The following is a 27,825-nucleotide window of genomic DNA, read 5'->3' as shown; positions in this document are numbered from 1 at the left end:
CTGTATGGCCTCAAAGAATGGTAAACACTGTAATTGTTATATAATGAGTGGTCAGTCCTTGCATCCATAGCTCTGTCTATTAATTTGGGAGTGGTTATAAAATATTTCACCAGGCCCATCCCTCAGCTTTTTATCAAAACAGGGGCGAAAATTCGCTTTGTTATTGTTTCAACCGCGAATTGTCCCTTTAAATATCGAAGCGTGCGAGCGAACGGTAGATGACAGACACGTGACAGATAGCGGATCCTGTCTGTCCCGGACTCGCCGTACAGTAGATGCCAAGATGGCTGCAAGCAATTATTATGGATTCACGCATGGTGCGGGTCCTCAGTACAGGTAAATACATCGATGCTGGGTATGGATAGCATGCACTCATCTCAAGTCGTCGCCTGTCTTATTGCGATGAGTAGCTATGTCTCATTGCTGGTGCGATATTGCTAGCTCGAGGCCCTGGGAGTGCAATGCAATGGATATGCTAGCGAGATTAGGTAGCCAGGCAAGCAGGTTCCAGTCTTTCCTGGCTAAGGAGCGCTTCGCACTTGGAATATAATTAAACCTCAAACTGTCTTAATTTGCCAAATATGGTTAGTTAACGAGCTAGCTTGCGAACGTTATTTGTGTAACATAATTACAAACAACCAGTATTTTACTGTGGCATACTAATGGCTAGCTAGCTAGCTTTTTTTCTCTAGCGGCAGGGACGCACGAATTAGCGAAAGTGAGTTTCTGGTCAGTTTCAAACTTATAAAACTATCTAGCTGTTTTGGGCAAAGTGAATTTGCTGAAAACTTGCCACGTTCAGTTGCCAAACGATGCAGATAGAAATGCCATGAATAGCGCCGACAGGTCGGAGGCATGTTTGTTCTACATGACATTTCTATCGGTACGTTCCAAAACCTTGTCCTGCTGAACATACATTCAAACGTGTTGAACGCGCATCTGATTTTGTTTTTTGGGGGGAGGAGCCGCCCCTTGACAACTGACAAGTTTGTGAACTAGCTTGCTAAATAAATCGATTTTGCTAAACGTTACTGTAGTGTGATTCTGTTGCGTGCCTTTCTTTGTTAGCTGAAATCGATACTTTGTAATAAAAACATTGATCAAATATAACCCGACTGTTTCCTAATTGAGATTCAATTGGCACATGAGCTGAAAATCCACTTTAGAGCAACAACAATGAGGAAACAGTCGGTTGTATTGTATTAACATTTTATAAAAAAGTATGGATTTCAGCAAACAAAGTCATGTAACAGAGGACAAACATAAGTACACGGTAAGGGTTTAAGAATTAACATTTTTTAAGTATAGACGCATAGCAACTCAAAGGAGTCGAAGGTTCATTAAAAAAACTATAGTCTTTTAAATTAGTTGAGGTACTTCGCTGAGGGGACTGTGGCTCTTTCTTCGTCCATACTAATGTAGTTCATCACACTGCACTGGCCGATTTTGTCCAAACTTGGGTGAATGATGTGTCTTGCCATACAGATCCGGCATTTACAAACAATTACATTGATTGGCCCAAGGTGGGAGCTATAGTAATGAATTGAAATGTGTTAGTCACACGCAATAGCTCAATTGGCCCAAAGGGGGGGCGCTGCATCATTCATGGGGGACGACATGTTTACTGTTGCCTTGTTTTTAACTTTGACCATACATTTTTTTTTTTTACACTATTCTCTGATGTTTACATCGCAGCCTAGTGCTGCTAGTTGCCAGCTCATTCTACAGCTGTCAATCTCAGTAGATTCCTCTGAACTGGTGGTGCATAAACTGCAGCAGTGGCTGATGCTGTAGATTACAATGATAGTGTTTGATTCTTTTTGAGAATAAATTAGGCTCACTTGACTGTGGTGTCACTGCACTCTCCTTTTTATAGGAACATTGCTTTATTTGGTCAAGTTCCATTTTACAATGTCTGCCGCCTTGTGCCGTTGTGTACCAGTACAGTACGAGTGAGGAACAGCCTAAACTATTTTCACAGCTTTAATTTGTGTTTATTCCCCCCATAATCCATTACTTCGATCTGTCCTTGTCCCTCATGAAACAACCTTGGTTATTCCAGACAAAAATGCTGACACAGATGATTTTAGAATGCCTGTGTTGGGAAGGCTGTCTGTTAGCATCAAAATACATTCTAATGATAGGGCTGTTGCTTTATCTTTGCAAGGTCATCCTTTTGGCATTGCATATTCTGCAGAAAATAGATTTTCCATCCTTTAAATGTAGAGTGCTGTACTCTGCAGTGTTGCTGTATTGTGGTGGGTGGTGAGTTTTTATTTCAGTACTCCCCCTTAAAACTTAGATTGGTGTTTCAGTAGATGGGTGGCTCAACAATGGCCGGCACTGTCTAAAAACAGGGCAGTGTGTGCTGTAGGCAAATGCATCATGCATGATAATGTTTAATAGATGGCCTATCTCTGGCCAGCCACAGTTAATAGTTTTTAAAAAAAATTTAGGGGTAGAGCCGCTTTCTTTATTGTGGGTTCTATCAATGTAATTGTCTGCATCATTTCCAAATATATGTATGTATGTGTGTATGTATGTATGTATGTATGTATATATATATATATATATATATATATATATATAATTTCCCTCATTAAAATGCAAATCAATTTATAACATTTTTGACATGTGTTTTTCTGGATTTTTTTTGTTATTCTGTTTCTCACTGTTCAAATAAACCTACCATTCAAATTATAGACTTATCATTTCTTTGTCAGTGGGCAAACGTACAAAATCAGCAGGGGATCAAATCCTTTTTTCCCTCACTGTATGAATGTATGTATGTATGTATGTATATATTTTGAACAGTGAGAAACAGAATAACAACAAAATCCAGAAAAACGCATGTCGAAAATGTTATAAATTGATTTGCATTTTAATGAGGGAAATAAGTATTTGGCTCCCAGGTGTCTTTTATACAGGTAACGAGCTGAGATTAGGAGCACACTCTTAAAGGGAGTGCTCCTAATCTCAACTTGTTACCTGTATAAAAGACACCTGTCCACAGAAGCAATCAATCAGATTCCAAACTCTCCACCATGGCCAAGACCAAAGAGCTCTCCAAGGATGTCAGGGACAAGATTGTAGACCTACACAAGGCTGGAATGGGCTACAAGACCATCGCCAAGCAGCTTGGTGAGAAGGTGACAACAGTTGGTGCGATTATTCGCAAATGGAAGAAACACAAAAGAACTGTCAATCTCCCTCGGCCTGGGGCTCCATGCAAGATCTCACCTCGTGGAGTTGCAATGATCATGAGAACGGTGAGGAATCAGCCCAGAACTACACGGGAGGATCTTGTCAACGATCTCAAGCCAGCTGGGACCATAGTCACCAAGAAAACAATTGGTAACACACTACGCCGCGAAGGACTGAAATCCTGCAGCGCCCGCAAGGTCCCCCTGCTCAAGAAAGCACATATACAGGGCCGTCTGAAGTTTGCCAATGAACATCTGAATGATTCAGAGGAGAACTGGGTAAAAGTGTTGTGGTCATATGAGACCAAAATCGAGCTCTTTGGCATCAACTCAACTCGCCGTGTTTGGAGGAGCAGGAATGCTGCCTATGACCCCAAGAACACCATCCCCACCGTCAAACATGGAGGTGGAAACATTATGCTTTGGGGGTGTTTTTCTGCTAAGGGAACAGGACAACGTCACCGCATCAAAGGGACGATGGACGGGGCCATGTACCGTCAAATATTGGGTGAGAACCTCCTTCCCTCAGCCAGGGCGTTGAAAATGGGTCGTGGATGGGTATTCCAGTATGACAATGACCCAAAACACACGGCCAAGGCAACAAAGGAGTGGCTCAAGAAGAAGCACATTAAGGTCCTGGAGTGGCCTAGCCAGTCTCCAGACCTTAATCCCATAGAAAATCTGGAGGGAGCTAAAGGTTCGAGTTGCCAAACGTCAGCCTCGAAACCTTAATGACTTGGAGAAGATCAGCAAAGAGGAGTGGAACAAAATCCCTCCTGAGATGTGTGCAAACCTGGTGGCCAACTACAAGAAACGTCTGACCTCTGTGATTGCAAACAAGGGTTTTGCCACCAAGTAGTAAGTCATGTTTTGCAGAGGGGTCAAATACTTATTTCCCTCATTAAAATGCAAATCAATTTATAACATTTTTGACATGCGTTTTTCTTGATTTTTTTGTTTGTTATTCTGTCTCTCACTGTTCAAATAAACCTACCATTAAAATTATAGACTGATCATTTCTTTGTCAGTGGGCAAACGTACAAAATCAGCAGGGGATCAAATACTTTCCCCCCTCACTATACATACAGTTGAAGTCTGAAGTTTACATACACTTAGGTTGGAGACATTAAAACTTGTTTTTCAACCACTCCACAAATTTCTTGCTAACAAACTATAGTTTTGGCAAGTCGGTTAGGACATCTACTTTGTGCATGACACAAGTAATTTTTACAACAATTGATTACAGACAGATTATTTCACTTATAATTCACTGTATCACAATTCCAGTGGGTCAGAAGTTTACATACTCTAAATTGACTGTGCCTTTTAAACAGCTTGGAAAATTCCAGAAAAGGATGTCATGGCTTTAGAAGCTTCTGATAGGCTAATTGACATCATTTGAGTCAATTGGAGGTGTACCTGTGGATGTATTTCAAGGCCTACCTTCAAACTCAGTGCCTCTTTGCTTGACATCATGGGAAAATCAAAAGAAATCAGCCAAGAGCTCAGAATTTTTTTTGTAAACCTACACAAGTCTGGTTCATCCTTGGGAGCAATTTCCAAATGCCTGAATTTACCACGTCACCTGTACGTACAATAGTACGCAAGTATAAACACCAAGGGACCACGCAGCCGTCATACCGCTCAGGAAGGAGACGAGTTCTGTCTCCTAGAGATGAATGTACAGTGGGGGGGAAAAGTATTTAGTCAGCCACCAATTGTGCAAGTTCTCCCACTTAAAAAGATGAGAGAGGCCTGTAATTTTCATCATAGGTACACGTCAACTATGACAGACAAATTGAGGAAAAATAATCCAGAAAATCACATTGTAGGATTTTTAATGAATTTATTTGCAAATTATGGTGGAAAATAAGTATTTGGTCACCTACAAACAAGCAAGATTTCTTGCTCTCACAGACCTGTAACTTCTTCTTTAAGAGGCTCCTCTGTCCTCCACTCGTTACCTGTATTAATGGCACCTGTTTGAACTTGTTATCAGTATAAAAGACACCTGTCCACAACCTCAAACAGTCACACTCCAAACTCCACTATGGCCAAGACCAAAGAGCTGTCAAAGGACACCAGAAACAAAATTGTAGACCTGCACCAGGCTGGGAAGACTGAATCTGCAATAGGTAAGCAGCTTGGTTTGAAGAAATCAACTGTGGGAGCAATTATTAGGAAATGGAAGACATACAAGACCACTGATAATCTCCCAAGATCTCACCCCGTGGGGTCAAAATGATCACAAGAACGGTGAGCAAAAATCACACGGGGGGACCTAGTGAATGACCTGCAGAGAGCTGGGACCAAAGTAACAAAGCCTACCATCAGTAACACACTACGCCACCAGGGACTCAAATCCTGCAGTGCCAGACGTGTCCCCCTGCTTAAGCCAGTACATGTCCAGGCCCGTCTGAAGATTGCTAGAGTGCATTTGGATGATCCAGAAGAGGATTGGGAGAATGTCATATGGTCAGATGAAACCAAAATAGAACTTTTTGGTAAAAACTCAACTTGTTGTGTTTGGAGGACAAAGAATGCTGAGTTGCATCCAAAGAACACCATACCCACTGTGAAGCATGGGGGTGGAAACATCATGCTTTGGGGCTGTTTTTCTGCAAAGGGACCAGGACGACTGATCCGTGTAAAGGAAAGAATGAATGGGGCCATGTATCGTGAGATTTTGAACGGAAACCTCCTTCCATCAGTAAGGGCATTGAACATGAAACGTGGCTGGGTCTTTCAGCATGACAATGATCCCAAACACACCGCCAGGGCAACAAAGGAGTGGCTTCGTAAGAAGCATTTCAAGGTCCTGGAGTGGCCTAGCCAGTCTCCAGATCTCAACCCCATAGAAAATCTTTGGAGGGAGTTGAAAGTCTGTGTTGCCCAGCGACAGCCCCAAAACATCACTGCTCTAGAGGAGATCTGCATGGAGGAATGTGCCAAAATACCAGCAACAGTGTGTGAAAACCTTGTGAAGACTTACAGAAAACGTTTGACCTGTGTCAATGCCAACAAAGGGTATATAACAAAGTATTGAGAAACTTTTGTTATTGACCAAATACTTATTTTCCACCATCATTTGCAAATAAATTCATTAAAAATCCTACAATGTGATTTTCTGGATTTTTTTTCCTCATTTTGTCTGTCATAGTTGACGTGTACCTATGATGAAAATTACAGGCCTCTCTCATCTTTTTAAGTGGGAGAACTTGCACAATTGGTGGCTGACTAAATACTTTTTTCCCCCACTGTACTTTGGTGCAGAAAGTGCAAATAAATCCCAGAACAACAGCAAAGGACCGTGTGAAGAGGCTGGAGGAAACAGGTACAAAAGTATCTATATTCACAGTAAAACGAGTCCTATATCGACATAACCTGAAAGGCCGCTCAGCAAGGAAGAAGCCACTGCTCCAAAACAGCCATAAAAAAGCCAGACTACGGTTTGCAACTGCACATGGAGCCAAAGATCTTACTTTTTGGAGAGATGTCCTCTGGTCTGATGAAACAAAAATAGAACTGTATGGCCATAATGACCATCGTTATGTTTGGAGGAAAAAGGGTGGCTTGCAAGCTGAAGAACACCATCCCAACCGTGAAGCACGGGGGTGGCAGCATCATGCTGTGGGGGTGCTTTGCTGCAGGAGGGACTGGTGCACTTCACAAAATAGATGGCATCATGAGGAAGGAAAATGATGTGGATATATTGAAGCAACATCTCAAGACATCAGTCAGGAAGTTAAAGCTTGGTCGCAAATGGGTCTTCCAAATGGACAATGACCCAAGCATACTTCCAAAGTTGTGGCAAAATGGCTTAAGGACAACAAAGTCAAGGTATTGGAGTGGCCATCACAAAGCCCTGACCTCAATCCTATAGAAAATGTGTGGGCAGAACTGAAAAAGCATGTGCGAGCAAGGAGGCCTGCAAACCTGACTCAGTTACACTAGCACTGTCTGGAGGAATGGGCCAAAATTCACCCAACTTATTGTGGAAAGCTTGTGGAAGGCTACCTGAAACGTTTGACCCAAGTTAAACAATTTAAATGCAATGCTACCAAATACTAATTGAGTGTATGTACACTTCTGATCCACTGGGAATGTGATGAAAGAAAATAAAAGCTGAAATAAATCATTCTCTCTACAATTATTCTGACATTTCACATTCTTAAAAAAAATAGGTGATCCTAACTGACCTAAAACAGGGAATTTTTACTAGGATTAAGTGTCAGGAATTGTGAAAACCTGAGTTTTTAAATGTACAGTGCTATGAAAAAGTATTTGCCCCCTTTCTAATTTTCTCTACGTTTGCATATTTGTGGTACTGAATGTTATCAGAACTTCAACCAAAACCTAATATTAGATAAAGGGAACATAAGTGAACAAATAACACAATTACATATTTATTTCATAAACAAAGTTATGCAACACCCAATTCCCCTGTGTGAAAAAGTAATTGCCCCCTTACACTCAATAACTGGTTGTGCCACCTTTAGCTGCAATGACTCCAACCAAATGCTTCCTGTAGTTGTTGATCAGTCTCTCACGTCGCTGTGGAGGAATTTTGGCCCACTCTTCCATGCAGAACTGCTTTAACTAAGTGACGTGTGGGTTTTCAAGCATTAACTGCTCGTTTCAAGTCCTGCCACAACATCTCAATTGGGATTAGGTCTGGACTTTGACTAGGCTATTCCAAAACTTCCAATTTGTTGCTTTTTAGCTATTTTCATGTAGACTTGATTGTGTGTTTTGGATCATTGTCTTGCTGCATGACCCAGCTGCGCTTCAGCTTCAGCTCACAGACGGATGGGCTGACATTCTCCTGTAGAATTCTCTGATACAGAGCAGAATTCATGGTTCCTTCTATTAAGGCAAGTCGTCCAGGTCCTGAGGCAGCAAAGCATCCCCAAACCATCACACCACCACCACCATACTTGACCTTTGGTATGATGTTCTTACAATGGAATGCAGTGTTTCGTTTTCGCCAGGCATAATGCTAGGCTTAATTGATCATTAGAAAACCCTTTTGCAATTAAGTTAGTACAGCTGAAAACTGTTGTGCTGATTAAAGAAGCAATAAAACTGGCCTTCTTGAGACTAGTTGAGTATCTGGAGCATCAGCAATTGTGGGTTCGATTACAGGATCAAAATGGCCAGAAACAAATAACTTTCATCTGAAACTTGTCAGTCTATTCTTGTTCTGAGAAATGAAGGCTATTCCATGCGAGAAATTGCCAAGAAACTGAAGATCTCGTACAACGCTGTGTACTACTCCCTTCACAGAACAACCCAAACTGGCTCTAACCAGAATAGAAAGAGGAGTGGGAGGCCCCTGTGCACAACTGAGCAAGAGGACAAATACATTAGTGTCTAGTTTGAGAAACAGACGCCTCACAGGTCCTCAACTGGCAGCTTCATTAAATAGTACCCGCAAAACACCAGTCTCAACGTCAGCAGTGAAGAGGCGACTCCGGGATGCTGACCTTCTAGGCAGAGTTGCAAAGAAAAAGCCATATCTCAGACTGGCCAATAAAATATTAAGATGGGCAAAAGAACACACACTGGACATTTTCTTTGCAACTCTGCCTAGAAGGTCAGCATCCCAGAGTCGCCACTTCACTGTTGACGTTGAGACTGGTGTTTTGCGGGTACTATTTAATTAAGTAAATGAAGGTAAATGTTGCAATTCTTCAGCCATTCCTAAACCTGCGACCAAAAAAAAGCTACATATGGGCAGTATCAAAACAAGTGATCTAATGATTCTGTCTCTTCACAACAAAATCTACAGAGCTGGGCAGAGTTTTGATTCCGTTTTGTGTATCAGTTCATAAACCATGTGCAATGGAATCGGCACAGCGAAAATCTCTTCCCAGCTATTTTGCAACCTGTATGGCGCAGCTGTTAATTTTTTGGTTCTTAAATTAAACTGGTATACTTTTTTATTTATCACATCAGACATTTCCATATATTTTTGTTAGCTGCATGTGTGAAAACTCCACAATTTGAGTTTAACTATAATATTTGTTCTGTCTTTACTGGTGGATTAAACAGATATTGCAACTAGCTTTCTATGGCTTGTTTTAAAAATAGTGATATTCTGGAGATTATTTCATTTTCAAATAACCGAAAGTGAGAGGTTGTAGTCTGAATAATGTGGAAAATACCATTTTTGCAACACTGGGTGAGCCATACTTACTAATCTGCTGGAAAACCAGTTTGGATTTAAGTACAACTTTTGTATGACTGAAGCCTTTAGTAAGAGGTCCAATGCTTTAATAATTTCAGCCCTTCAAATTCATATTCATTATATAAATCGGCCCTTTTAAATGTTGTCTGGCTTGCCGTTCCAAATAAAGTTGAATATCTTTTGCTCATATAATTAAAAAAACAAGTTGTTCGGTGTAGGCAGGACCATAAGTAAATAGGTAAACTGCGAGATGACTAAATAATTAATCAGGGTGATTTTCCCACAAATAGACAGGTGTTGTCCTTTCCATGGTAGCAAGATCTCATCTATTTTTGCTAACTTTCTATAAAAATGTATTGTAGTGGGATCGTTTCTTTCTTTCGGGATATGAATACCGAGTATGTCCACTTCACCGTCAGACCATTTTATTGGTTAACTACATGGTGATGTAAAAGTTGTTTTTAAGCGATCCAATATGTAATATGATACACTTATCATAGTTTGGTTGTAATCCAGAGAGGTTTGAGAAATTGTCTAGATCCTCGATGAGGCTGTGCAGGGATCCAAATTGCGGATTTAAAAGAACATGAGTCGTCAGCGTACAATGACGCCTTTGTTTTAAGCCTTGGATTTCTAGCCTCTTGATATTATTGTTGGATCTAATTTTAATAGCTAACATTTCGATCGCCATAGTAAATAGATATGTTGATGGTGGACAACCTTGTTTCACTCCGCTTGACAGTTTAATACTTTCAGAGAAGTATCCATTATTTACTATTTTACACCTGGGGTTGCTATACATAACATTAACCCATTGTATAAGAGATTCTTCTCAATTAAAATAGTCCATGCATTTATATATAAATTCTAGTCGTACTTTATCAAAGGCCTTTTCAAAATCAGCTATGAATACCAGGCCCGGTTTCCCTGATTTTTCATGGTGTTCTATTGTTTCCAGTACTTGTCTTATATTATCTCCAATGTATTGTCTGATCAGGATGAATAATATAACTTTTTTTCAAATTCTATGTGCTAGGATTTTTGCATCACAACACTGAAGTCTAAGGGGCCTCCAGTATTTTAGGTGGACTGGATCTTTATATTTACCACCTGGATCCTGTTTCAGTAATTGTGAAATCAGACCTTCTTGCTGAGTATCTGATAGTCTACCATTTTTATAGGAGTTGTTAAAACATGCTAATAATGTACCTCTGAGTACATCGAAAAAGGTTTTGATATACAGTACCTCAACTCGTATGCCATCCAGCCCTGGAGTTTTCCCAGACTTATAGGCTTTGATTGCATCAAGAAGTTCCTCCTCTGTAATTTGGCCTTCAAGAGTCTTTCTGTACAACTGTTAATTTTACACTATTAATAGAAAAAAAATCCTTAGAATTAACTTCAGTTAGTGGAGATGGAGGAGACTGAAATGAAAACATATGCTTAAAGCACTTTGCTTCCTCTTTCAAAATATTTTTTGGTGAATTGTGGATGACTGTCATTTGTAACAAGTTTTTGTAAATTCTTTTTGGTAGCATTTCTATAATTTGGTGTATTTTTTCCGCCATATTCCATCCAGTTCACTTAATTTTTTAAATAATATATTACACTTGATCTTTCTTAAATAAATTCCTCCAGTACTTTTTGTTTTTCCTCTAACTTATTCTGTGCATCTGGTACAGTTTTTATTGGTATCTACCTGTACTGTTAGTTCCTTTGTTAATATGAACTAAACTCAGCAAAAAAAGAAACGTCCTCTAACTGTCAACTGCGTTTATTTTCAGCAAACGTAACATGTGTAAATATTTGTATGAACATAACAAGATTCAACAACTGAGACATAAACTGAACAAGTTCCACAGACAGTGACTAACAGAAATTGAATATTGTGTCCCTGAACAAAGGGGGGATCAAGTAACAGTCAGTATCTGGTGTGGCCACCAGCTGCATTAAGTACTACAGTGCATCTCCTCCTCATGGACTGCACCAGATTTGCCAGTTCTTGCTGTGAGATGTTACCCCACTCTTCCACCAAGGCACCTGCAAGTCCCCTGACATTTCTGGGGGGAAAGGCCCTAGCCCTCACCCTCCGATCCAACAGGTCCCAGGCGTGCTCAATGGGATTGAGATCTGGGCTCTTCGCTGGCCATGGCAGAACACTGACATTCCTGTCTTGCAGGAAATCACGCACAGAACGAGCAGTATGGCTGGTGGCATTGTCATGCTGGAGGGTCATGTCAGGATGAGCCTGCAGGAAGGGTACTACATGAGGGAGGAGGATGTCTTCCCTTTAACGCACAGCGTTGAGATTGCCTGCAATGACAACAAGCTCAGTCCGATGATGGTATGACGGACCCTCCACCTCCAAATTGATCCCGCTCCAGAGTACAGGGCTCGATGTAACGCTCATTCCTTCGACGATAAACGCGAATCCGACCATCACCCCCCCTGGTGAGACAAAACCGCGACTTGTCAGTGAAGAGCACTTTTTGCCAGTCCTGTCTGGTCCAGTGATGGTGGGTTTGTGCCCATAGGCGATATTGTTGCTGGTGATGTCTGGTAAGGACCTGCCTTACAACAGGCCTACAAGCCCTCAGTCCAGCCTCTCTCAGCCTATGGCGGACAGTCTGAGCACTGATGGAGGGTTTGTGCGTTCCTGGTGTAACTCGGGCAGTTATTGTTGCCATCCTGTACCTGTCCCGCAGGTGTGATGTTCAGATGTACCGATCCTGTGCAGGTGTTGTTACACGTGGTCTGCCACTGCGAGGACGATCAGCTGTCCGTCCTGTCTCCCTGTAGCTCTGTCTTAGGCGTCTCACAGTACGGACATTGCAATTTATTGCTCTGGCCACATCTGCAGTCCTCATGCCTCCTTGCAGCATGCCTAAGGCACGTTCACGCAGATGAGCAGGGACCCTGGGCATCTTTCTTTTGGTGTTTTTCAGAGTCAGTAGAAAGGCCTCTTTAGTGTCCTAAGTTTTCATAACTGTGACCTTAATTGCCTACCGTCTGTAAGTTGTTAGTTTCTTAACGACTGTTCCACAGGTGCATGTTCATTAATTGTTTATGGTTCATTGAACAAGCATGGGAAACAGTGTTTAAACCCTTTACAATTAAGATCTGTGAAGTTATTTGGATTTTTACAAATTATCTTTGAAAGACAGGGTCCTGAAAAAGGGACATTTTCTTTTTTTGCAGAGTTAATTTTGACCTAAATAGTTTTTGTTTTAAAGATGAGTATTGAATTGCATGGCCTCTAAAATCACATTTTGAAAGTGTCCCATACAATAAGGGGATCTGCTGTACCTATGTAATGTAGGAAAAAGTCAGTTATAAATTATTCTGTCTTTGTTTAAAAATAAGTTGTCATCCAGTAGGCTTTGATTACATTTCCAATATCCTCACCCACGTGGAAATTCTGTAAGAGTAACGTGTATGCCAATTATTTGATGGTCCGACAGCATTCTGTCCTCTTTAACTTTTAGTGCCAGCGAGAATGACATAAGAAAATAGTCGAGACGACTAGCAGCAGATCATGCTTTTGTGAATGTTATGTTTTGATTGAAGATGCCAGCTATAACTCTTCTACAAGTTTAAAGCTAAATTGTTAGGCAACAGTGCTTGGCGAGGCAACGATGTAGCAATGTTGAATACAGGAAATAGCCTAATTGTACAGTACTCAGGCTACAGACTTAACATTTAGAGCTGCCCTTGATAAACATCAATGCTTCACTTGGTATTGACAGAGCATCCTCCGTTTCCATTGTGCCTTATTCTTCCCTCCATCTTGTCTCTGTCCCCACAGCGTTCAGCCTCCACCGGCCTACGCCCACCCCACGACAGCCAGCTACAATGTACAGCCGGCCCCTGCCGTGGCCCATGCAGTGACCGCCTCCTATGCCCCTGCACAACCAGCCAGGCCCGTGGCCTCTGCCTACCCGGTGGCCTACCAGAACCACCCTGCCCCCCCAGACTATGGCTACCGGCAGCCGGACCCCACGCCCCAACCCACCACCACCCCACAGACATACCAGCTACCGGTATACACCGAAACGGTAAGTCCCAATTCCATTCCTTATCTTCCCATTGCATGCTGTCGTCGTGTTTTATCTATTAGCTATTGCAGTGGTCGATCACGATCGACTGATCGAGCATCAAGGCATTCCTTGTCGATCACCAACATTTTCTGTAGAAAAGCCAACGATAAAGTCATGTTTAAAAAAAAATCTTGGTAGATCTCTGCTTGCTTTTTGACTGAACGTGATCTTGACTCAGAAAAGGTTGGTGACCACTGAGCTATTGTATATAAATGCAAGTACCTGGGGAGAGTTTTAGATCGTTGAAGTCACATTAATCTGTTTTGCATACTATTTACACTTTTCTGCCATGCATGTTTATTTTGTAAAACAACCTTTCAGGATAACTACAGTTACGGACGTCCGCCTGCAGCCACTAGTTATGAGACTAAGCAGTACTACCAGACGAGTATAGCTCCAGCCCAGAGGACACCAACAGAAGCTTACTACCAGACAGGTGAGTCATTGCCAACCTTATTCCCACGCATAATCACACATAAACAGTCATAATGTTGAAATGTTCTCTCTTGTCTGACAGTACATTGTTTTTGTTTTTTACTGTGTTATACACTATTCATTTAAACACACTACTGTGCAAAAGAACTTGGCTGCTGATATACTGCAAAAGCCAGTATATTGAATATCGTTGAACTGGAGCCTGTTAAACAACACTGTGATGGTGTCCTTCCCTTCCTTATAGGCGTGAAGAGTGGCTACAGTCCAGTCAGCACAGTGTACAGCCAGCCGCCACCACCACAGAGGCAGGTCTCAGCTTTAAAGCCTCTGGCCCCCGCCAGCTCAGTGTCCACTAGCTACAACGTCTACCCAGTGTCCACCAGTGTACAGCAGCCTCCCATCTCGTCTTACACCCCCTGCTCCTCCTTCAACTCCACAGCTGCCACCTCCTACTCGGGTAAGAACGAGAGCTTATCCTCACACAGCCAAGGATCAACCTTTGTGAAATTCAAGCAAGCACAGCTTGCATATTTGTCACAGCGTATGTTCTTACAGTGTGACCCCCCCCTTCTGCTCCGTCTCAACTCTCAATTTTTCACCTCCTCAGGCGTCAGCTACTCTACTTATGATTCGAGTGGCTACACTTCCACCCCCTCCTACTACCAGCCTGCTCAGCTGCCTCCTCCTCAGCCCCAGCCGCCCCCCCAGCAGTCCCAGCCGCCCATGCAGCCGCCTCCCAAGCAGCTCACCAGCTCCTCCTGGAGCAACGCAGGCAGCAACATGGTGACCGCTCCCACGGTCAACGCCTACAAGAAGCCCATGTTCCACCAGAACAAGCTTCAGAAGCCGAAAGGGCCGCCCAAGCAGCCCCAGTTGCACTACTGTGACATCTGCAAGATCAGCTGTGCTGGCCCGCAGGTAGTGGTGCTTTGTGGGTGATGCGTTATGAGAAGGACAGATTATTTGTTGGCAATGGACATAACTACTTTAGAGTCAAATGAATGTACAATATTGTAACATACAACAGTTAAACATGTAATGTGCCTAAGATTAGACGTACTGTAGCAACACAGGATGGACAGTGTTTAATTTTTTTTATTTTGTTGAAGGTTTGATTTTGTAGGTATGTTGAATTAACTGTTGTTAAATTGTTTTCTCTGCAGACATACAGGGAGCACCTCGAGGGCCAGAAGCACAAGAAGAAGGAGGCAGCTCTGAAGTCTGGCAGCGCGGGGGGGAGCAACGGGCCCCGGGGGATTCAGACCCAGCTACGCTGTGAACTATGTGACATTGCCTGCACTGGCGTAGACGCGTACGCCGCCCATATCCGAGGGGCCAAGCACCAGAAGGTCAGCGCAGCTGCACTGACAGGAGTAACATCAGGCAACTAGCTAGCTAATTGATGCACTGTTTAGCTAGCTAATTGAGGCACTGTTTAGCTAGCTAATTGATGCACTGTTTAGCTAGCTAACTGATGCACTGTTTAGCTAGCTAACTGATGCACTGTTTAGCTAGCTAATTTGTCTAGATCAGCTCTGGGATAGTCACACATGTTGGTGTATCTTTAGTGGAACACTTTTAATCTGGTATTTATGTGACATCCATTTCATTGTTAATTTTATTTTATTTAGCCAGTATAGGCCACTCCGTAACAGTTGCCACTGTTTTCCAGGGAGTCCTAGGATCCCACCTCGCAATGTATTATGATGTTTTATTTAGGGCCGGAACGATACCAGTATTGTGGTACTCGTTAGTCACGTGGCAAGGAAACAAAACACTAAGTGGATTAACTTCTTTAGGAGAACCGCCCTAATGTTGGAAACAAACATCATTATGTTGTCATCCAGAGTCACATGTATTTATTTTCCAAGCTATAGCACAATATTTTACATACAGCAGGTTTTTAAAGGATCAAAGAGTTTGGTCTCCTTCGTGTTTTCATTTTTGCCATGGAAAAAATATTGCAATACTGGTATCGTCCATGCCCTAGTTTTATTTATCTTCCTCTTAACCCTGTGTAGGTGGTGAAGCTCCACACCAAACTAGGCAAACCTATACCTTCAACTGAGCCTGTTTTAGTGAACAATGCTCCAATTATCTCAACGTCGACAGCTGGGAAGACAACCCCTATCGTTGTTACAGCAACTGCCCCTGTAGCGCTACCCAAACCGGTGGTTGTAAACGCCGTAAAGGCCCCAGCACCTGTGAAGAAGCCAGTCACACCCAAAATAACCATCCTTGGTAAGTCTTCCAAGGAACAAGTGTTTATTAGTTGGAATTATGATATCTGTGCTGACAGATTAAACCAATGTTTAACTTAAGCAGTCATTTTGGACTCAAACTACAATGCTAAATTGCTCCATACTAATATTTTGCCTTTCTCTTGACAGCCAACAAGCCGGCAACCCCTCAAGTAGCCAAGGTGAATGAGGCCAAGCAGTCAGCAACAGCGTCTAAGAGTGAGACCACGAGTGACGATGAGGACGGAGATGGAGTGGGGAGGCAGGGGGACGTCCAGCCTGTGGGACATGACTATGTGGAGGAGGTAGGAGTTCATTTATTTCTAATTGATTTCATTGATTCACTAACCATGTTGTTAAAGATACTAAGGTTATGGTATGTTGTAATGCAAGTTATTTTTTTATCCTCAGGTGCGTAATGATGATGGGAAGGTGATTCGCTTCCACTGTAAACTCTGTGAATGCAGTTTCAATGACCCCAACGCTAAAGACATGCACTTGAAGGGGCGCAGGCACCGGCTGCAGTACAAGGTAAGAAAATGCATCGTATAGCGCCATCTTTTTGCAAGATGTTTCTAGAGCTAGCAGCTATGTACTACAATGCACTTATTGTATTGGTGAAATTAATTGACTATAACATAGGCCTTGAACCCTGTGACCTGTTGTACAAGCGTTATGTCAAGTCACTGCTAAACTAGCGCCACTAGATGGCAGACTTTGTTTAGGCAGGATGTAGACATTGCTTGACATGACCTGTAGCCCCTTTGTCATTTGGTCATCCGTTGAATTATGTATACCTTGACACATCATATGATGATTTATTTGCATGATAGCTATAGGCCTACCTCTCAGTTCGAGAGCCTGCTACTCACTCACTGGGTGTGTGATATGTGTGTGAATGTATGAATGACAGCTCTTGACATTGTTACTATCCCTTCCTTCCCCTCCTGTAGAAGAAGGTGAACCCAGAGCTGCCGGTGGAGATCAAGCCCAGTAACCGGGCCAGGAAGCTGCAGGAGGGCAAACTGAGGAAACAGAAACAGAAGGCTGTGCTGAAGAGACAGCGGGATGATGAGCAGCGCTGGCACTTGGAGATGAGGTCAGAGCCAGACAGCAGCTGGCACACAGAGATGAGGTCAGAGCCCTTGCTTAGGCACATATCTAGGATCAATCTTACCCTCCCCAAATCCTAGCCTCATCAATTTGGGGTTAAGGTTTGAGCAGTGCTTAGGGTCATTCTTCCTATTTTTCGTGCTGATGATGTCAGCGGAAGGCAGAGCAGGGGAACCCCGCTGGTGGGTGCTGGGTAAACTCCCCATGTAGTTTTGCAGCCCACGCTGTCACACTGTGGTTCAACCACAAGGGGATTCCCCTGCCTTCCTCATTAATAGAGATATATTGATCTTATTATGCCTGTTCCCATTTTCATTACCTTTCCTCCTAATACATTAATAGAATGCCTGCAACATCTCAAGTGATGAGAACTCAAATCAAATGTATTTATAAAGCCCTTTTTACGTCAGCAGATGTCACAAAGTGCTATACAGAAACCCAGCCTAAAACCCCAAACAGTAAGCAATGCAGATGTAGAAGCACGGTGGCTAGGGAAAAACTCCTTAGAAAGGCAGGAACCTAGGAAGAAACCTAGAGAGGAACCTGGCTCTGAGGGGTGGCTGTTCCGGGTGGAGATTATAAGAGTACATGGCCATTAAGACGAGATTGTTCTTCAAGATGTTCAAACGTTCATAGATGACCAGCAGGGTCAAATAATAATCACAGTGGTTGTAGAGGGTGCAACAGGTCAGTACCTCAGGAGTAAAAGTGAGTTTTAGCTTTTCATAGCCGAGCATTCAGAGGTTGAGACAGCAGGTGCGGTAGAGAGGGAGTCGAAAACAGCAGGTCCGGGACAAGTTAGCATGTCCGGTCAACAGGTCAGGGTTCCATAGCCGCAGGCAGAACAGTTGAAACTGGAGCAGCAGCACGACCAGGTGGACTGGGGACAGCCAGGAGTCATCAGGCCAGTTAGTTCTGAGGCATGGTCCTAGGGCTCAGGTCCTCCCGGAGGGGAGGGAGGGAGAGAGAATTAGAGGGAACATACTTAAATTCACACAGGACATCAGATAAGATAGGAGAATTACACCAGATATACCAGACTGACCCTAGCCCTCCGGTACATAGACTATTGCAGCATAGGTACTGGAGGCTGAGACGGGGGGTTGGAGGACACTGTGGCCCCGTCCGACGCTACCCCTGGACAGGGCCAACCAGGCAGGATATAACCCCACCCACTTTGCCAAAGCACAGCCCCCACACCACTAGAGGGATATCAACAGACCACCAACTTACTACCCTGAGACAAGGCTGAGTATAGCCCATGAAGATCTCCTCCACCACACGAGCCTGAGGGGGCGCAAACCCGGACAGGAAGATCACGTCAGTGACTCAAACCACTCAAGTGACGCACCCCTCCTAGGGACGGCATGGAAGAGCACTAGTAAGCCATTAACTCAGCCCTCATAATAGGGTCAGAGGCAGGGGAGCCGGCCAGGCAGAGACGGCAAGGGCGGTTCGTCGCTCCAGTGCCTTGCCATTCACCTTCGCACCCCTGGGCCAGACTACAGTAGGACCTACTGAAGAGATGAGTCTTCAGTAAAGACTTAAAGGTCGAGACCGAGTCGGCGTCTCTCACATGGATAGGCAGACCGTTCCATAAAAATGGAGCTCTATAGGAGAAAGCCCTGCCTCCAGCTGTTTGCTTAGACATTCTAGGGACAATAAGGAGGCCTGCGTCTTGTGAGCGTAAGTGTAGGTATGTACGGCAGGACCAAATCGGAGAGATGGGTAGGAGCAAGCCCATGTAATGCTTTGTAGGTTAGCAGTAAACCCTTGAACTCAGCCCTAGCCTTAACAGGAAGCCAGTGTAGAGAGACTAGCACTGGAGGAATATGATCAAATGTTTTGGTTCTAGTCAAGATTCTAGCAGCAGTGTTTAGAACTAACTGAACTTTATTTAGTGCTTTATCTGGGTAGCTGGAGAGTAGATCATTGCAGTAGTCTAATCTAGAAGTGACAAAAGCATGGATTAGCTTTTCTGCATCATTTTTGGACAATGTTTAAGATTTTTGCGAAGATGGATAAAAGCTGTCCTTTAAATATTCTTGATATGTTCTTCAAAAGAGAGATCAGGGTCCAGAGTAACGCCGAGGTCCTTCACAGTTTTATTTGAGACGACTGTACAACCATCAAGATTAATTGTTAGATCCAACAGAAGATCTCTTTGTTTCTTGGGACCTAGAACTAGCACCTCTGTTTTGTCCGAGTTTAAAAGTAAAACATTTTCCGCCGTCCACTTCCTTATGTCTGAAACACAGGCTTCCAGGGTAGGCAATTTTGGGGCTTCACCATGTTTCATCGAAATGTACAGCTGTGTGTCGTCTGCATAGCAGTGAAAGTTGACATGTGTTTCCGAATGACATCACCAAGAGGTAGACTATATAGTGAAAACAATAGTGGTCCTAAAACGGAACATTGAGGAACACCGAAACGTACAATTGATTTGTCAGAGGACAACCATCCACAGAGACTAACTGATATCTTTCCGACAGATAAGATCTAAACCAGGCAAGAACTTGTCTGTGTAGAATAATTAGGGTTTCCAATCTCTCCAAAAGAATGTGGTGATCGATGGTGTCAAAAGCAGCACTAAGGTCTAGGAGCACGAGGACAGATGCAGAGCCTTGGTCTGACACCATTAAAATGTAATTTACCACCTTCACGAGTGCAGTCTCAGTACTATAATGGCGTCTAAAACCAGACTGAAGCGTTTCATATTTGTCTTCAGGAAGGCAGTGAGTTGCTGCGCAACAGCTTTTTCAAAGAATGTTGAGAGGAATGGGAGATTTGAAATAGTCTGAAAGAGGAGTCCGTAATTTGCTTTCTATTGATCATGATCTTTTCGTTGAAGAAGTTCTCTTGATTTCCCCCTGCAGAATCTTGCAAACGGCTTTCCAAAAGTCTCAAAGACGTTTCCTTATAGCTCCTGATCAGCATTTTCACCTGACAGACAGGTACCTCAGCAGAAAAATCTACCCAGTCTGAATATTTAATAATCCTGTGCTGTATTTGTGTCCTCTGCCAGCCGCTATGAGGAGGACATGTACTGGAGGAGGATGGAGGAGGAGCAGTTGTACTGGGGGGAGCAGAGACACAGAATGGCCCCCCCTCCGCTCATGAGCCGGCCCGGCATGCCAGTGCCCCCCCTACTGGTGAGAATCAATGATTCAATCAATCAATCATTGCTTGATTTACATGAACTTGACCACTAGAGGAAAAACTGGTGTTTTAGCTTTTCAGTTTGTTTCCAGAAGTGGCTAGTTTTAAGAGGGAACTTGGTTTTATTGAGCTCTTCTCCCCTTAGCAGCCTATGCGTCGGCCGGACTCCCCAGACGACCGCCACATCATGGCCAAACACTCCACCATCTACCCTGTGGAGGAGGAGCTGCAGGCGGTGCAAAGGATCGTCTCCCACACTGAGAGAGCCCTCAAACTGGTGTCTGACTCCCTGCTGGAGAAAGAGCCTCCCGCTGCTGTGACAGAGGCTGTGACAGAGGCTGTGACAGAGGCTGTGACAGAGGCTGTGACAGAGGCTGTGACAGAGGCTGTGACAGAGGCTGTGACAGAGGCTGTGACAGAGGCTGTTGCTGGAGAGAAAGTGTAAGAGCTGTATGGGTCTGTACTAGTGTTCTACATCATTCACACTCTCACTTCCACACACAATGTTCTACATCATTCATACTCTCACTTCCACACACAATGTTCTACATCATTCATACTCTCACTTCCACACACAATGTTCTACATCATTCATACTCTCACTTCCACACACAATGTTCTACATCATTCATACTCTCACTTCCACACACAATGTTCTACATCATTCATACTCTCACTTCCACACACAATGTTCTACATCATCAATACTCTCACTTCCACACACAATGTTCTATACAAAACATGTATATTTGAATGTTCCGTAACGCTGATCCCTCGTGGTGTGGGCCATGGGCATGTAGCCTGATCTGTAGCTTTTTCTTTACTTATCCCTGCTGGTCCTCTGATCCCTGGTGTATAGACCGGACAACCAGGCAGCCCGTATGCTGAAGGGGGTGATGAGGGTGGGCATCCTGGCCAAGGGCCTGCTGCTCCATGGGGATAGGAACGTGGAGCTCATTCTGCTGGCTGCCAAGAAGCCCACCCTCTCTCTGCTGAAGGACATCGCTGAGCAGCTACCCAAAGAAATGGCGGTAAGACCACTGTCAGCTTTCCTTTAGTGGAATCACTGTCTTTTAGGATCCACTTGTTTATGAGATGGAGGTGGGATTTTCTACATGCAGTTGGATTACACACCAGAAATATTAATCACATCAACCATTATAAGCAACTTTTCCCCCATCATATTTGTTAGGCAGTGTCACATCGCTATTTGGTCAAAAGAGGAAATCTGATAATTTAATGACAAACCACAACTCTTTACTTCATGTCATGAGGTTGTCATCAGGGCTAAAGTAAAATAAATCTGCACCAAGAATGGAGGAGGAACTTATTGTAAGATCACACAATCATTAATGATTAAAGGAGAGTGGATACAGATGGACATCAAGGCTATTCAAGACGAACAGTCAAGGAGAGGACCTATACCAAACGGATTTGGGTTAAAAAAGTACTTGTTTTCTTTCAAATTCTTTGGCTGCGCTTGATTGAGCAATGAGCTTGTCTGGCACAATGGAAACAATGGAATAGTACAAAAAATAAAACCCTTGCTGAATTTTCACAAGTGCAAATTCTGCACATCTGGCACTCCAAGCAGGTTCATTAAACGTTCAAAGTATTTGAAAGAAAACAAATACTATTTGAACCTAGGTCTTATACCAAATAAACGTGTAGATTAAACCATGGTGTGTGTGAGTGTTGCATTTCCTTCCTCCCTCCTGAAGTTCTGGTACAATAAGTGTTTCATTAGGAGTGCATTTGACTGATCTTTAGTGCCACTGCCTGGTTATGAGTTATGACACCTGAACCCTACAGAGAGAGTGGGGCTATAGTTAAAATGTACTCCCCTAAGGTTACATAAAGCCATTGGGGGGGAAAAAGCATTTGTGCCCATTTATTGACAATTACTGTCAAAAAAATAATCTACATTTGTCCATTTGCACAAGGTTATCTAAATTGGCCCTTTTAAAAGCTAAATGGAACTATTGAGAAATAATTTGATTATCTGGGGAAAAATACATTAATCCAGTGCCCTATCAAACTAATCCCCCCTCCCAGTCCATAAAGATAACCCCCTCCCCTCCTCTGTAGTGAGTAATCCAGTGTCCTTTTAACCGGCAGCCATTTTCTGAAGATCAGTATGAGGTGATGTCTCACCCTGAGGAAGCCAACATCGTGATTTTTTCGAGCAAGGAGCCAAAAATGCAGGTCACCATCTCTCTAACCTCGCCGCTGATGAGGGAGGACCCTGCCCCTGAGAAGGAGGAAAAGGCAGGAGACAAAGCGGCTGAGAAAGGTTAGAGAAGCCAAGCTTTCAGTCCAATAAATGCACTGTATGTCCCCCAAACCTCAAGCTCAACAAAAAAAGAAAAAATGGGACATTTTAACCAAGCACATATTGACTATTTCATCCAAATGTGGTAGATATCGTAGAATAATACTTTTGTTTTTCCCATCCCGGCCCCTGATGATATGAAATGAATTGACTCACCATTCGTTTCTGTCTCTTGTTTTAATTTATCCATTATTTCCAGTACCAGTAGTCCCGTTTTTCACTTTCCTTTGTCCGATATGGAAATCTAAAGCAGGGCTCTCCGACCTTTCTATGCCATTAAGGTTTGTGTGTATGTTTCTCTGAACATGCCCAGATAGGCCCTGTGAAACCATGACAACAATGGAAGTACTGAACTATGTGAAGATGATGCCCAGGGATAAGGGTGCCTCTATTATCACTTTTTTCTGAAATTAAGTAATTACATTATTTTGTTACCATTGATCTCCATGTCTAATTCTGTCATCATGTAATTGGTCAATAGTTGCTAAGGGATTTCACAAGGTCCCATGACCTGCCCACACTTCCATCTCTCATGCCTGCAAACTGAAACGGCATTATCAAAGTATTGATTGACAAGGTGTTGGAGTGTAATTCTATCCCCACACAATGGTCTCTATTGAAGTTGGGACTAGATTGGTGAATTGATTAGGCTGCGATGCCATTCAACCCCTGTTGCATTGCAGCACACTCTTAGAACCATTGTGAGATGTAAAACACTCCCTCACCTAATTTGAGCTGATTTCACCTTTTTCTATTACTGTATATACCCTACTTGGAAAACAAATTATATTTCCCATTGCTTAAGTTGTGTTTGGGTTTGTTGATCAGTGTGTCTGCCTGTATCAGCAGACCTAGACAACATACAGTATGTACATGTATATCCCCCTGTAACAGAGGCGAACGCAGGGGTGGGCAATATTTTTTGCTCAAGGGCCACATCGGGATTTCAAAATTCAGTGGAGGGCCACGCAGATTTTTTTCTGGACCGATTTGTTTGTCAAAAGCAATATGCAGGCCAGAAAAAGGGCAGTTATTTGAAAACGTATAGGTCCATTATAATTTCTACATACTTTCTATCTAGTTTTAGATGCTCAATAAGCACCCCCCCCCCCACACACACACACACACACACACACTTAATGTTTTACTCAAACCTCCCGCGGGCTGGATTGAATGGGCTCGCTGGCCGGTTCGCTGGCTGTAGTTTGCCCACCCCTGAGCTAACGTCTACCACGCTTGCCACAACAGTCTCTAGGAACATGAAAGTATGGAAAGCCCCATGGTACTGCTTACTGTAGCTTATCTTGTGAAATTACATTTCGCCACCGCTCTAAATGACTAAGAAGTTACCATTTGGCATTCCATATGTCTATTCAGTTCAATATGTCTGTCTATTGATAAATAGTATGACATGGCAATGGATGCATTAAGAACATCAAGTCCCAAATCAGAATTCCTTCAGTTCCCAACTTCAACGCAATATAGGCACATTGTCTTACCATGGAAACGATTTGTGGTAAGACTGACGTACAGTAATCATTTTGTTGAATTATCCTGTTTGTCATCTTTTGTTAAACACATCCAATGCAAATACTTAAAATATTTCATTATCTCTCTGTTGTTATTACCGGGCCATAACCCATCAAACTATGTGAAACAGTACTGTAGGTGGCTCTGCTGGACAGTCATATGAGTGATCGATCAGTAATCAATGAGCCAGTGTGTCCTTTCTCTCCTACTCTAGGGGTGCCTGAGAAGGACCCTGCTGATGTTTTGAACCAGAAGAAGTGCCTGGAGTACCTAGCTGCTCTGAGACACGCCAAGTGGTTCCAGGTAAAGACAATATGTACAATGGCTCACTTCAAAGTAGCCAGAATCCCGGATCGTGACGATGACAGCGATGGAGTTGGCAAGACGGTACAAACCGATCTGGGACTCAGGCTAACTCCAAAGTATTCCAGGCTAGCCTGTCTGTTTAACACTACTGTAACGTGTGTGTGTGTGTGGTATCTACAGGCTCGTGCCAATGGTCTTCAGTCCTGTGTGATCATTATTAGAGTGTTACGGGATCTCTGCCAGCGAGTGCCAACCTGGGGCAAGATGCCATCCTGGGTGAGGATGTTCTGTCTCAGTGTTCAGCTTTTCTAATGAAGCTCATTGATGATAATTGACGTTTTCCGTTGTGTGAATTGTCTTACGTGATGTGTGTGTGTCCTTTCCCTGTGTTCAGGCTATGGAGCTGCTGGTAGAGAAGGCCATCAGCAGTGCCACGGGGCCCCTCGGCCCAGGGGAAGCCATGCGTAGGGTCCTGGAATGTATCGCTACAGGCATCCTACTGCCAGGTGAGGGAGTTGTAGTATTAGTTAGTATCAGCTAGTATTAGTTAGGTAGGGTGGGATCACCCCACATCAAATTGGTCCTGTGTGGCTCAGTTGGTAGAGCATGGTGTTTGCAACGCCAGGGTTGTGGGTTTGATCCACACGGGTGACCAGTACGAAAATGTATGCACTCACTACTGTAAGTCGCTCTGGATAAGAGCGTCTGCTAAATTACAAATGTAAGAAAATGTACTGTAGCTTGGTTTTTTACCCACCTAGAGCACCTTTGTTCTCTAGCGCTTCCCACTGGTCATTCAGGGTCCAAGCGGTTAAAAGAAAGGGGAAACTTGCAGTTTGCACTGTACAGTGTGCTTTGTCAGCGGTATACATAGCTCTGAACATGAAGTAAGTTGTTCAGAGTGGTGGTATGTAAGCAGTGAGTGGAACAATCTAAATAATGAGAGAGAGAGAGAGAGAGAGAAAAACACACTTGACTGATTTTGTCTTCCTCTTTCTTCTCTTAGACGGTCCTGGGCTGCTGGACCCCTGTGAGAAACACCAAACCGATGCTCTAGGGAGCATGACCAAACAAGCCAGGGAAGACATTACTGCCAGCGCACAGGTACGATCACTCTCACCATGTGATTGGTATAATCACCTGTAACATTTGGAGGTCTACCACCTTAGACTGGGAACCTGCGCTGCATACAGAAGACATTGAATATGAATTTCAGTAAAGAAATCATGGATAAGGTGTGTGTGTGTGTATGTATATGTATATATATATATATATATATATATATATATATATATATACACACACCCTTTAAACCCTCTATGTTCCTTTGAGAATGCTCTTTCAAACTCACTGAGATCTCTTCTAATATTGAGTTGCACCCTTTTGCCCTCAGAACAGCCTCTATTCGTCAGGGCATGGACTCTACAAGGTGTTGAGCGTTCCACAGGGATGCTGGCCCATGTTGACTCCAATGCTTCCCACAGTTGTGTCAAGTTGGCTGGATGCCCTTTGGGTGGTGGACCATTCTTGATACACACGGGAAACTGCTGAGCGTGAAAAACCCAGCAGCGTTGCAGTTCTTGACACAAACCGGTGTGCATGGCACCTACTACCATACCCCGTTCAAAGGCACTTACATTAGTCTTGACCATTCACCCTCTGAATGGGGCACACACAATCCATGTCTCAATTGTCTCAAGGCTTAAAAATCCTTCTTTAACCTGTCTCCTCCCCTTCATCTACAATGATTTTGAAGTGGATTTAACAAGTGACATCAATCAAGGGATCATAGCTTTCACCTGGATTTACCTGTTCAGTCTATGTCATGGAAAGAGCAGGTGTTAAGGTTTTGTACACTCATATCCATCTAACTTAAACCCCTAGTTATTATGCTAGCTCTGGTTACACTACATTCGTCTTTGATTTTCACCCATTGATATGTGTGAGAATGGAATGTGTTTGAAGTCCACTGATCCTCCTCTCGTCTCTCTGGTTCCAGCATGCTCTGCGACTGCTGGCGTTCCGTCAGATCCACAAGGTTCTGGGAATGGACTCCCTGCCGGCGTCCAAGGCCAGCGCTCGGAACCGCAAGCGCAGACGGGACGGGAGCGAGACGGGAGAAGGAGAGGGGGAGGGCAAGAAAGACAAGAAGGAGGATGCAGAAGAGATGGATGCTTGATCTCTGACAGAGCAGCATTAGCTTGGATGACCGTCTGGTTCTGCTTCTAATGCTGGCATGAGAATGATAGAGTAAAACAGAAACATATCGCCACCCAGGCTAGAGCAGGTTAGTAGTCTATACAGGCAGAATGTCACATCCTTTACGTTTCTTTTTAAATTCTCAATCTATATGAATATAACTGACTTAGTCGTAACATTTCTGTCTCCCCTAGAGGGAATGGGAGGGGAAAGGTAAAGATTATTTACTGTAATTCTCTCCCATGCACACTGTACTGTAACGTACTGTAGATGTACTTCAAATCGTGCTGAAAATTGACTCTTCAAATCGTGCTGAAAATTGACTTTAACGTCACTGACTGACTGAAGTTTCTAGGAGCTAATGACTGATAGCCTGATCCCAGATTTTTATGTGCTTCATGACAACGATTGTCAGAGGAGTTTGCTGAAGCACATACTGATCTGGAACAGGCTAAATGATTGCATCATTCCATTTCCCGAATATTTGCCCACTCAGCTTCTGAAGCCCTCCCATTTACAGTACCTGTACCAACCACTGTTCCTTACATTGTTTTCTATGTACTGTAAGGACTGTTTCATAGAAGCCTACATTTTAATGAAGAACTTGTAGCTTTTTCGCCCTGCTATTCTTATTGAAGAGAAGCTTTAATCCTTTACTGTACAGGCCAGTTATCATATACTGAAGACTGCAGGAGTTCCTCATTTAGGTGCATGTATTGAAATTAGTTTTGTGGAATAGGATGGGTTTTGCTGATGGGTCTAACCCTAATGTCTCGTCCAAAACTGAGATTTGCAATATGATTAGGAAAAAGTGGTATGTCATGGAATGAAGGGTACCGTAACAGTTTTCCTTGGGTTGGGTTTATTTTCATCCTGCCGACAGCTAGCAGCACCCAAGTAATCATCACTTCAGAGCGCAGCTGCACAGGAACAGATCATAATGCCCATGGTCAATTTGGTTTGACATTTGATATCACTAGTTGGGGACCATCAGTAAATTACACAATGTACATGGGACAAC

General features: G+C 43.3%; 1 protein-coding gene across 4 annotated transcripts; it reads left to right on the top strand.

The window, feature by feature from the left end:
* The first annotated feature begins 229 nt into the window (after window positions 1-229).
* On the top strand, window positions 230-27,825 carry LOC121576819 (zinc finger RNA-binding protein). 4 transcript variants are annotated; one of them, XM_041890329.1, is made up of 19 exons: window positions 230-336; window positions 13,199-13,448; window positions 13,812-13,926; window positions 14,170-14,382; window positions 14,533-14,843; window positions 15,089-15,274; window positions 15,947-16,166; window positions 16,316-16,470; window positions 16,577-16,696; window positions 17,119-17,264; window positions 20,304-20,430; window positions 20,586-20,878; window positions 21,297-21,468; window positions 22,556-22,730; window positions 24,514-24,602; window positions 24,786-24,881; window positions 25,000-25,111; window positions 25,612-25,709; window positions 26,605-27,825. In XM_041890329.1, exons 1-19 carry the CDS (start codon window positions 284-286, stop codon window positions 26,782-26,784), a joined length of 3,111 nt encoding a protein of 1,036 aa, XP_041746263.1. In that variant the 5' UTR covers window positions 230-283; the 3' UTR covers window positions 26,785-27,825. The 4 variants fall into 4 exon arrangements, with proteins under 4 accessions (XP_041746263.1, XP_041746262.1, XP_041746261.1 ...); XM_041890328.1 differs by having other exon boundaries at window positions 20,583-20,878; XM_041890327.1 differs by having other exon boundaries at window positions 17,119-17,300.

This window comes from Coregonus clupeaformis, chromosome 11 (genome assembly GCF_020615455.1).
Source record: "Coregonus clupeaformis isolate EN_2021a chromosome 11, ASM2061545v1, whole genome shotgun sequence".
In the NCBI taxonomy this organism is placed as follows: Eukaryota; Metazoa; Chordata; class Actinopteri; order Salmoniformes; family Salmonidae; genus Coregonus; species Coregonus clupeaformis.
This window is presented reverse-complemented; position numbering and strand designations above follow the sequence as displayed.